This window comes from Rhagoletis pomonella, unplaced genomic scaffold (assembly GCF_013731165.1).
Source record: "Rhagoletis pomonella isolate Grant_MI unplaced genomic scaffold, Rhpom_1.0 Rhpom_scaffold_04335, whole genome shotgun sequence".
In the NCBI taxonomy this organism is placed as follows: Eukaryota; Metazoa; Arthropoda; class Insecta; order Diptera; family Tephritidae; genus Rhagoletis; species Rhagoletis pomonella.
Window position 1 is genome coordinate 1 of NW_023462885.1, and position 12,430 is coordinate 12,430.

Here is a 12,430-nt window from a genome sequence, read left to right on the forward strand (position 1 = left end):
GAGGAAAAAAGCCGACAGACTGAAGAGCAACAATGCGATGCCAATGATCTGAGTGAAGATGAAAACCATAATGCAGTGCCCAACGAGGCGTTCGCACAGCGATCAATAATTTCAACTGTAATGGATTTAGAAGCTGTCATGGCAGAATTGCATGGTACAACAGTTGACTCAACACCTTCTGATATTGTGCAAATGCAACCATTAAGTCAAACGCAAGCTAATACACTTCGAAACACACAAAATACCGAGGAGTTAGCGAATAGAGAATATGTGGATTTGGTGCGACAGTTAAACTCAGAATCTGGGCCTAATTTAGCAGATTATATTAATGTTAACACTGAATCGTTGGGGCTTGAGGATTCAACTACTATTTCACAGCAAGCGATAGATGATGGGGAATTTACGCCACACAATAGAGAATACGGGGATTTGGTGCAACAGTTGAATTCAGAATCTGTTGATACTGAGTCTTTGCAGCTTGGAGATTCAACAACTATTTCACAGCAAGTGATATGTGATGGGGAATGCACGCCACCATATTGCGAATTCACTACGTTGCTATCGGTGACATCTACACAATCACCGACGAATATGCCAGTTGAGGCCGAGGTTTCATCAAATTCGGGTGGAGCCCATGCGTTCGAACTTCGTGGTGCATGTCATACATATACGGGATTTATGCCTTAAATGGTATATTCATCTGTTATTCGATAATAAGTAAAAAAAAACGTACGCTCACTTTAGTCAATGTTCTTATTAAGTCTCATCAAAAAATTCCATGTCGTTTAAATAAAAAAGGGAATGCCGCATCATACTAAAGCCAGCTTCTCGACATAAGCTACCATTCCATATGAACACAGACATGTTTACGTACACGTTCATAATTGAATCGATTATTTCAGAAATCCGTCAAGCGCCTAAATACACAAATAATAGTTAAGAACGTAATATTCTTCTTTAGATGTAAGCGCTCCGATTAGTGCTTAAATTTGCCAAAAACCATTGTCAAATGAAATGAAGTTCAAGAGTTTTTGTATGTTTTTTTGACTTTGCTTACATTTCATATGCTTTGTTTTTGAATTTTTGTTTGTTTTGTTTTGTATTGTATTGTATTCAATCTCCCAAAAAATTGCTTTCAATTGTTTTTAGTTTTCTCTAAACTGCATTTTTGGCACTTGACGAGTTTCTGAAATAATCGATTCAACTGAGTATTCACTATAAATAGATATTAAGTTTTGATGTTGTTTTTTTTTGTTATTAATCAAATATATATCGTCCCCTGAGTGGAAGATCGCCCTATATCGGCAGCCAGTTCGAAAACGCCCTATCTCAGAAAACTTTTCAAGAACGCCCTACTTCTGAATTTTATTGAAAAATACTCTTATCTTAGAATTTGGTTGAAAAATGCCCTGTCTCAGCTGAAAATACATTGAAAATGTGCTGAGATAGGGCGTTCTTCAACCAAATTCGGATATAAGGCGTTTTTCAATCAAATTCTGAAGTGGGGCGTTCTTGCAAAGTTTTCGGAGATAGGGCGTTTTCGAACTACCTGCCGAGACAGGTCGATCTTCCACTCAGGTATCGATATGTAATACAGGCAACTTAAATTTTAATTTTGCCCAAAACTGAGAAAATGTTAGTCTACTACACGCATATGTATGTATAATTAATGATTAAGTATGCTACAATATAGGAATGTACACTTAAATAATCTAATATTTACTTATACAATTCATAATTCCCTTTCTTCAGTGTTAATCTTTCGGACATCCCCTCTTCAACCCAGTTATGCATACAACTTACATGCTTACTTATTCAAGTTAGCTACAGCAGGTTAGTTATAAAAGGAAAATAGTTAAACAACGCTTTGGAAGGCAATTATGCACATGTATGTACCGTATGTAAGTACTATTAAAACACAATTTTGTATATTTTTTCGAAAAAGGTTAGCTTTTATTATTTCTTCGTAAATCGAAAACAGTATTTACGCAAATCAGTATCTCAGTAACACATAACAGAATAGATAAAATGATCCAAATTAATATTAAAAAACTTCATTTTTTACATTATATGTATTTGCATAAACTCTTACAATAATTAGTTTACACATACAATGGTATTTTTTATATTCATTTATTTTAAGCGTGAAAAATTCGAAAACTTATTTTTCGTATAGGACTCGCAAAAAACGTTTAGGCATTGTCATTTCAGGCTTATGTTACATTTTAAGCATTGTTCAAGTTTGTTCGTGCTGTGGAGGTGGTTGTTGTGGCTTAAATTGATATGGCCAAAATTTTGCTGTTGGTTTCACCTTAGCTAGGTAGCTGCTGATTTTGAGCAAAAAACAAAAAAGATTGTAAATAAGGGGCTTTGGCATAGTTTATGTTTTGTGAAAAATTGGCAAAATGTACAAATGCTGTTGTTAGTTAAGTTTAGAAAATATGTTTGTAGCTTTGTGCCTATGTACATATGTATTGAAATGTATGCGTTTAAGATATTTAATTATAGTTCTTTATATTAATTTTTATACTATTTATTGCACAAAATTGGTTTTTTATGATCGTTTTGTTCGTGGAACTAGTTAATTTTGTTATTTTTGTTAGACTGTAGATAAGCCAAAGAAGTGCTCAATTATTTGTCAATTACCACAAAAAAAAAACTAAAATCTGCTATGAATTAAAATTTGATTAAAATCTGGAGAAGCGTGGGTGTATCAGTTCTTGACAGGATGGGCGGGTGTATTTTGTTTAGATAAACTTCATATTCGAGAATTTCAGAATGTCTCATAAAAGTGCTTAAATTATTAAAAATGATATATTAAATACAAAAAAAAAGAATGATATAGACCAACAAAACCCGCCGCATCGAAAAATCTCTGCTTGTAGGCGTTTGTTTAGAAGTGCAGCTCATGTTGCAGACTAGAAATTCCTAATTTTTGCGTTACAGAATTTTCAATTATTTAGAAGAAAACTTGTGCATCAAGCAGGTCAAGTGACATATTTTAAACAGAGGCTCAATAACCTCAGCAAAAAAAAAAAATAAATTTATATAGTAATTTGCAATTCCTGCAGCTGGCAGCTAATTTGCAATAATTCATGTGCATTTAATTATAAATAGATACATCCAAATATGTATGAATTCGTAAATATGTAAATATGTATACCTATTTCAGTAATTACTAAATTAGTGCCAAAAATATTTTTTGCGATTTTATATTAAAACATTTTCTTTTATTATTATAGTACGTTTCATGTTAATCTTAAGCAATATTTGTATTTATTAAATTAGCAGCAAAATGAGAGATATTTAGAAATTACATACAAGGCATGTATTTACTTTTCTAGCGGTTAGTCATAATTGTTATAGGGTAAAATGTTCATATAAAAAATAGTGTGTAACGAAAACGAAAGACGTACAAAAGTTTAATTTTATTATTTTTTTTAACACACATGCCAAATAGCTCGTCTTATGTATGTCACAAATGAATTAGGGCCTTATTTAATCACACACACACACGCACAAATACATACTACATACGTATATATTGAAATTTACATTAGAAGATTTATATGTAGCAAAAAATTTGACAAATATTGTATTTTTTACTTAAATGCATGTACTCTGAATGTGTACATACATACATACATTTAGTATGAAAGCAAAAGTATGCACATACACTCATATATATTATACTTAAAACTAAGATTAAAATAACTCAATTAAAAATATGTATGTATGTATATGTAAGTCGGAACGAGTTAATAATCATCATTTCAGCAATGCAGTGCAGTTAGTTTCAATTTCGATATCAAGTACTATGTATGTACGAGTATTTACAAAATGCAAGCAAATTTCGCTATAATCCACAGGCAGCGGCGACAACTCACCCATCATTCAGCTTGCGTCGACGTGCAACTGCGCTATTTTTAATTATTTCCGATATTTCACGACCGCCCGAACTTTCACCTTCCGACGTTGACGCGATCGTATCAGCAGCAGCTCTCAAGCCCGCAGCACCGCCGCCATCACCACTGCCACTGCTGCCGCCGCCTCCTGCACCAAGCGTTGGTGGACGCCCTAAATTCGAGAGGTTACGCACCAGGCTGAGTGCATCGTCGTGTTTTGGCGCGGCAGTGTGCTCCTCGCCACTTTGTTTTGTGCGCGTGGCATCATGCATTGTTGCCGATTTGCGTAGATTTGATACAGAGGCATGTGTTGAGCTATTCAGTCGATTCTTTAGCTCGGAACTCAAGTCCATGGGCATGAAGCCAACACAGCCGGATTTCGATTTGAGTATGCCTTTAACATGCGGTGGTGGCGGCTCGAAAGCCGACTTAGTTGGTATTGGTGGGTGGGAAGCTGCTGTGCGGAAGAGAAAGGTGAAAATTTGATCATTATTAAAGGAAATGTAATGTTTAATGTTGAATGGTGTAGAGGGTGTTCTTTATTATGCTTGAGGATGATGTTGGCTTGCATTTAAGTTCCTAACACATGCTTTGTTATTAACAAGAAAATAGCAAAATTTGTAAAATATTTAATGCGTGTAAATAAACTTAAAAAAAAAAATAAATGCATACAAACTAAAAATAATTACTCACGACTTTTACTATGCCAAATTATATGAAGTTCCCTTCAAGCCAAAATCCATAATATTGGTTTTCCATGCAAAAGTGCCTCTCGAACGAAATGTAGCGTTAATATTGTAATATATTTACGCGTATAGCACTGAAATATCGCTAAACATTTGCCATTTTCTAATTTTCAGTTTCCTTTTTTAATAGTAATATAGTAAGTATATCCATCGATGTGTCTATTATCGAACGATATCGATGATCCCGATCGGGGAAAAAAATTTGTTGCGCAAACTCGATATTCATGAAAAATACCAGGCGACCAGCATAGTACTGCTGGCATGATTGCTGGCATGGCTGCTTGATAATCAGTGCCTACTTTAAGGCGCAAAGTAAACTATGACACATGCTTGGCGCGAAAATGTAGCCACAGACCAGGGCTGCCAACTAATTTAAATGCTCACCCAGTGTTCGCTAAAAAATCTAACAGTTTTGCTTGTATTGCAAATCGATTTTGTTATATTTTAAAGTTTTCTGCTGATTTATCCGATTTTTTCGCGTTGAACAAATCAGTAGAGGCCAATAAAACTTTTTTCGTTTCATTTGTTGACATTTTTTATTTATTTTTGCTTTAGTTAGCTTAAGTTAATCGTATTTTTCATATTTTGCATATTTCATAATTTTTCATAGGTTTTGTTTTTTTAATCTTTATATTTTTTATTTGGTTTTCATTTTATTTTATTTCACCCACATTTTTTTATTTTAACTTTTTCATATATTTCATTATTTGCGATAGTTTATTTTAACGTATTTAATTTTTACTAAATTTTTGTGTCATTTTATTTTATTTTATTTCACTTAATGGTTTTCATATTTTTCCTTTTAAACACAAATTTTGTTCGGAAAAAATGTGTTTGAAGGGCAGATAAATTTTGAAACCTACTTGAAAAAAGCACGAAAGCAATTCAAGTGAAAAATGATTTTACTTTTTTGAATTTTGTATGGAAATTGGCAGAAAATAAAAAATCATTTTCCATTTAAATTACTGGCGAAACCGGCTATGATTTTTCTCTCCTTAAATTTATATTATTTTATAATTTTTATTTCATCTTTTTTATTTTTTATTTGGTTTTCTTTTATTTTATTTTATTCTTGTTTATTTTATTTTATTCCACAAAAGTTTTTTATATATTTTCATGGTTATTTTTAATTTTGTAGCTTTTTATTGTTTTATATTTTTATTTTGTTTTTAACCTTTTTTTATTTGGTTTTAATTTCAATTTATTTTATTTTATTCTAGTTTTATTGCTTTATTTTAATGATAACTAGTTTTTTTCATACTTTGTATATTCCATGTTTTTTCATGGTTTTACTTATTTTAAATTCCATTATTTTATATATTTTGTTTTATCTTTTATATTTCTTATTTAGTTTTAATTTATTGTGCTTTTATTTAATTTTACCAATGTATTTTTTTACATTTTTCATTATTTTTCATTATATGTTATTTAATATTTTATATGATTTTTAATAGACCTTTTATAATTTGCGGTTTTATTTTCATTTTATTCCTTCATTTCTTTTTTGTTTATTTCAAATCTTTTTAAATTTAATTTTTCTCAATTTTTATTTTATTTTATTCATATTTTATTTCATTTACTTTTCTATGAATTTTTTTCACTTTATTCCTTTTGTAGTTTTGATATTTATTCTTTCTTCTTAATTTGTTTTTTAATCTTTATGTATTTTTTTCATATACATATCGTCGTTTAAAGTACAAAACCGCGTTTCGTTGCTCTGCAAAACCGCGTAACTGACATTTGCTGCCAAAATTGCTCACACAAGCTCTTGGCTTAATTAATGCGATTGCTTTATAAAAAAAGGGAGAACCATTTTGAGATATGAGTATTTTTACTCTAGAAAATAATTTATGCAACCTCACATACGCGGTTTTGCATTTTTTTTTTGATACGCGGTTTTGTACTTTAAACGACGATATGTATGTATATCTTGTACATTAAAAAAAATTTAATTCAGTTTTTAAATTTTTATTATTAATTTGATGAAACTGCCGTTATTTCGTCTCATAAAAAACCTCTGCAAAAATATATCTCAACTTTCTTGAAATTCGAGAATCTTAAAAACCAAAAAAATAGTTTATCTGTTAAATTTAATACTTCATATCATTTATTTACTTCAACTCGCTAACATTTTCGCTTGAATATCGATTAATATGCACATAAAATATACATCAGTTACTAGCTAATAAAGTTTCAAGGTAAATAACGAAAAAAAAAATAATTAAAAATTTAAAACTTAAATAGCAGATTTTCATGCTGCATTATTATTTATGTATTTAAAATTAATAACTGTAAATATTTGTGTATAAAGGAATGTAACTATTTAGTAATTTATGTATATATGTATGTATGTAAATATAAGTATTCAGCACTTATTAGGTTCGCATTAAATATTTCATATTCATAAGTATATATTTCAACTACTAATTATAAACTTCATTTCATGTATGTATGTAGGCATAATTTTTGTAGTTATTAAGTTGCACTTTTTTGTTTTTTTGAATTTTCCATAGTTAGCGAACAAAGCAACAACGCAAATTGAATAACATTTGACGCATACAAGCGCAACGTATGTATACATACACAATAACAATACAGAGAGCAACATAAAAATTGAAAAAGTTATGCATAAAAAAAAAAACGTGATTAATAAGCGTTTAAATGCATTTACAAAACAAAAACTTAATACTCGTAGACAAAGTTGTATGTTGAATATGTATGTGGATACCTGGTAAGTTAGATTCTGCTAGGTTTGTCTATTAACACCATTACAATACAATTAAAACAAATATTAGATAAACTAGTTAATTTTAAATTATTTTCAGTTGTAATGTTTAAAGTTTGTTGACTTTGCATATGTATGTTTATCTTAAATTCACTTGTATTTTGGGTTTAAAAATATATTTAGATTTTTTTTTTGTTATAATTTGACAAACAAGCTTGCACAGCGTATACATACATATTTATAATCAACGCAAAATCACAAAGAACAAATTAATTAGTACATATCATCTAAGCGCAAAAGCTGTGTTGCCAAGGGTTAAGAAACGACTTATTAAGTTATTTTTCATTACGTTACGTGAGCTTAAATTCGTATTTTTTTATTATTTGTAAATTCACTTCTTTCTTAAGTCCGTGCACTAACAAACATTTTAGGTATCAATTAAATTTAATAATAGTTTAAGCGAACACAAATGTGCTTTGAATGTCTAAGCTTTAAAGCACAAGTGCGTTCAAAGTGTTAATATGTTACACATACGATGTTGAGCAAAACATGCACTGACAGCCAAATTTATACCAAAATAAAATTTTAAATGCTAATTTACTTTATAAAGCATCTGAAATCAATTTAATTTTCTAAGGATAATACTAAGTTCAGATGGCCAGCTAAATTGAACAATTAGGAAAATAAATTTAAATTAAACGAACTAAATTTAAAAACAACAAATAATTAAACTTATTATATTGAGTAAAAGTTGTCACTCAAAACTGTAAGACTTGGTTAAGAAACGCAAAAATATTCAAATAAAATTACGATGCCGATTAAATACGCGATAAATAAAAAATGAAATAAAATTCATTTTTAAAACTGATAATAAAAATTCAAAATTGATGGCAGTTAATTATTATGAGTGTGAGATTACTAATTGAGTAAGCTACATAAATTTATTGTGAGTGAACATGAAATTTAATAACTCAATTTAGCCGACTGTTTGAACATAGCATAAGGATTTTAAGGTCTTTAACAAACAAAAAAACAAAAAAACGCTAAAGCAGCTAACGCATACTCTCATTAAAAGTTGTTATGCGCCTTTTTTTAGAACACAATACATCAGTTATAATTATGGAGTAGTTTCAAATAATGACAATTTACTAGAACACTAAAAAAACCAAAAAAATAATAATAATTATATTTATAATATTTAACGTTTTTCGTTACAAATATGTGTGTACAAGTACAAGAACATTTTCTTAATCGTTTAGTTTAATATTTTTTAATCTAAGTAATTAACACATGGTTGCATTTCGATAACACTCGCGCATATTTAGCTAGTAATAACTACATAGCATAATTATTTTGTTTTATTAAATGTTTCTCGATTGCTACTTTATTGGATTTTCTATTCGCTTCACATTAAATGAATGAAATCTTAAAGCGTTTATCAAAATTTTCACTCAAGTTCGTTAAAATTTTTTTTTATTTTTTTTTTTTCGTTTAAGGCTTTTGGTTGTGGTAGTCGAAATAGTTAATCAAAAAAATGCATAGCAGCAAACACAAGGAAAAAAATATTTAATAAAAAACAAATATTTTTTCGTAGTCTGCAACAGCAAATGAGCAGACCAACCCTATTTCACTTTTTTGCTTCACCTGGACGCTTGCTTCCGCTCTAATTACAATTGCAGAGCGCTAAGACAAGAGTCCTGTTGGTGGAAATTTTTCGAAACCATTTTTTATTCTAATTTTCTAATGGTACATTAAAGTATATTTGCGATTCGTTTAAGTGTAATGAGTGCAAAAAATAAAATGTTTAAGCAAAAATTTCTTTGTGTTGCAATAGTAGCGTTTTCTTCGAGCGAATATTGGGCATATGTGTTATTGCGAATTTTTTAAAAATAAATTGAAAACTTTTTTGTTTAATAAATTTAAGTGTTTACAAAAAAATCATAAATTTGAGACATTTTCTTTTTAATTTTTTAGTTACTTTTTCCAAAAAGTGTACAAAATCAATTTTTTTGAACAAAATTTTCTAATACAAACATACGTATGCAATAAAAGTCTTGTTAAATTTTAGAGGATTAATATTTTCACCCAAAAACTAATTTTGACAAAAACAAATTTTTAAAATAAATAATTTATTCGTGTGAAACGAAAAATTTTAAGTATTTTCAGGAAAAAAGGAAGCAAAAAACCCCTATTTGTGAAAAAAACACTACTTTTCAGAATTTTTTAATCAAAACATAGAAAATTCGCATTTACGCCCAACCATATACGAGTACATATTACGAAACCAAGTGACATTTTCGCGTGAATCAAAAGCTTTACGAAAATAGGCATTGCATACTTTTAGGCACTCCGTATAATGGGATTGAGTTCGAAAGCGCAGTGAAAAATTATTTCACTTTACCTTTTAAGCTACTATGCGCAGGTGACTTGACTTCGAAATAAACTATATCGCACGACAATAAATCTTTTGCGAGGATTCAGATACCAAACTAATATGAATACCTAAAAACTTCACACACATTTCATCGTCTAATCATAGCCCTGCCCTACAAAACTCAGCTACTAATTTGCCAACTTCAAATTCATAGTTTTTGTTTGCTTTTTGATTTTGATTTTGTTTCAGTATTTTCGTTTTGGTTTTACTTTCTGCTGTTGGTTTTTTGCATCATAAATTTTTCACTATTTTTCGAATTTTTCAAATAGATTTAATTTTGAATTTAATAATAATTTAACAATATATGTATTATAAATTTTAAATTCTATATCCTTTTGGCAAGCAAAACATTCCACACTGTCGTCGTCGCACAGTTCGCCACATTCAACGCCTAGACTGCTTTTCTGACTCTGCTCATTGACTAATCAGCATTCTTTGCATACCAGCGCACACGCGCGCTCAACTCACTTCCTTGCGCGCTTAATTGATACCCAAGAATATACGCTCAAACTCTTTGGACGCCAATTGCAATTCTTCTTTAGTCACCACAATATCCTCAAAGCGCTTTACCTCCGGCAACGGTACGCCATGTGTCAGTGTTAGCGCACGCGCACGCAATACACGCGCGCGTCCTGCGCTCGGTGTAACTTCATGCGCCTGTGCACTCGTTGCCGCTTGAACGCTTGAAGTGGGCGTGAAAGTGACGTTAGTTGTGTGGGCGCGCTGCCGTTTCGCCATGTCGCGGCGCCTTTGCGACGCGGTAGTCGATGTCACGCTCGATGCCGCGTGCCCAGCAGCGCTGCCGTTGGTTGTCTCGTAACTGCTCGCCGTAGGCGGTGTGTAGTATGCTATATTTGTGCTGCTACGCACATGATGATTGAGCGCCTCAAGCGGTGTCGAGTGCGCGGCACTACTGGTTTCCATTGGCGTTAGTGCGCTCACAAAGGAGGCGCCATTCATTGTGTGACAAAAATCTGGTGGCGGTAGCGGTGGATACTTTGGCGCGCTCCGCAGCGTAGCGCTCTTTTCGCCAGCGTCCAGTAGGCGCGCACTTCCGTTCGAGGTTGCTTTATTGTTTGCAGCTGCGGTTGACGCCCGCTGATTGTGGCTGCCTGCGTTGGATGTGAGTCCAAAGTACTTAGCAAATTTTTCGTCTATAATCGAGTTGCGCGGCGTTGTAGGCGCGCTGCTGCTGCTGCTGTAGCTGTTGTTAGCACTGCCGTTTAACTTGATGGCGGCGCTGCCGCTATCATTTGCGCCGCTAACAGCGTGTGTGGTGTGACGCTGTAACATTAACGCCGACAACGAAGCATTGCTCATTATGCGCGAAAACTTCTTGCGCATCTCCACCACGGGCGAGCGCGTTTGCTCTGTCACGCCAATAGAGGAGGCGCTTGGTGTAAGTATTAACAGCGGCGCTGTATGCTGTGTGTCGCAGTAGTTATTCTCCTTGCCAGAGTCTGCATTGTTGTCCTCGTTGCTGTTCACGCGTGCCACCAGCTGTGCCGCATTGCCATTCTGCAGCGATTTGCTGAGCGGCAACGAATTGACGTCGCGCTCACCGCCACCGCCACCCCCATTGGCGACATTATTTTCCAGCGCGGCGAGCGCGTTGTTGTGCGGCGTCGATTTGTGATCATATTTCATGCACTTCGAGTGGTGGTGCTTCTGCTGCATCTGCAGGCAATTCTCAATGAATGGTGACTTGATTTTGCCAATTTTCTTGAGCTGTGGCGGTGGCTTGCTGCCCAAATCTATGCTGCTGCATTCGCTATCGCAGGTGTCGTTGTTGCTGCCGTTACCCATCATGTGACTACCACTCATGTTGTTGTTGTTGCTGCTGCTATTGTTATTATTGCTGTGCTGATTGCAATTGCGCTCATTGTTGAGGAACGTCTGCGGCAAAAGCAGCTTGCCAATGCTCTTCATTTTGATGCGGCGCGCAACGGGCGTTAGCGGAGCAGGCGAAGTTATAGCTACAGTCGGCACCATGGCTGGAGCTGGCGCGGACATGTCCAAGCGATGCGCCAAAACCGATGGTAGTAATGTTTGTGAGCTTGACTTGGTCAACTTGATGAATGCTGAAGTCTGGTGCGATGACCTATACGCGCTTTCCACCAACTCATCGTCGTTATGCTCCTCCATCTGCAGCGCTGAATCGATTTCGTTAATTGAAATAAGTTGTGGCTCCAATAGCGGTGGCGAATAGCACTCCATGGGTGTGGGCGTGACGCTGGCGCTGCTATTGCTAGTGCTGCCGCTACCGTTTAAGCTGCTGCGAGGCGTGAATGTGAACGAATTTTGGTTGGTGTAAGAGTTGGCGCTGCCACAGCGGTCGGTGGAGAGATAGCGCTGCGGTGGGCTGCGTGTGTAGGAATTGGAAGCGCTGCGGTTGGCCGCCTCGGCGAGGTTGGTGAAGAAGCGTAGTCGCTCGGATACTGGTAGCGATGTGGGCTCTGCGCTTAGCCAGAAGCGTTGAAGTGCGTAGAATAGTTTTTTTTAAAAGATAAAAACGAAAATGCATTAGTCTTTAAATGATGTCGATGAGAGGTCTACAACTACCTACGTGGCTTAGTTTTGAGCGGATTGCAGGGGTTTGTTGTTGTTGTTGTTGCTGTTA

At 33.8% G+C, this 12,430-nt stretch overlaps 1 protein-coding gene across 1 annotated transcript; it reads right to left on the minus strand.

Annotated features, from left to right (window-relative positions):
- Positions 1 to 2,390: 2,390 nt before the first annotated feature.
- Positions 2,391 to 5,196, minus strand: LOC118754661. Its single transcript, XM_036489552.1, has one exon. The coding sequence runs from the start codon at positions 4,262 to 4,264 to the stop codon at positions 3,884 to 3,886; it is 381 nt and encodes a 126-aa protein (XP_036345445.1). The 5' UTR covers positions 4,265 to 5,196; the 3' UTR covers positions 2,391 to 3,883.
- Positions 5,197 to 12,430: the final 7,234 nt, after the last annotated feature.

Coding starts and splice junctions, on each gene's coding strand:
- LOC118754661 (XM_036489552.1), bottom strand. CDS start 4,264: ATGCCCATGGACTTGAGTTCCGAGCTAAAGAATCGACTGAATAGCTCA.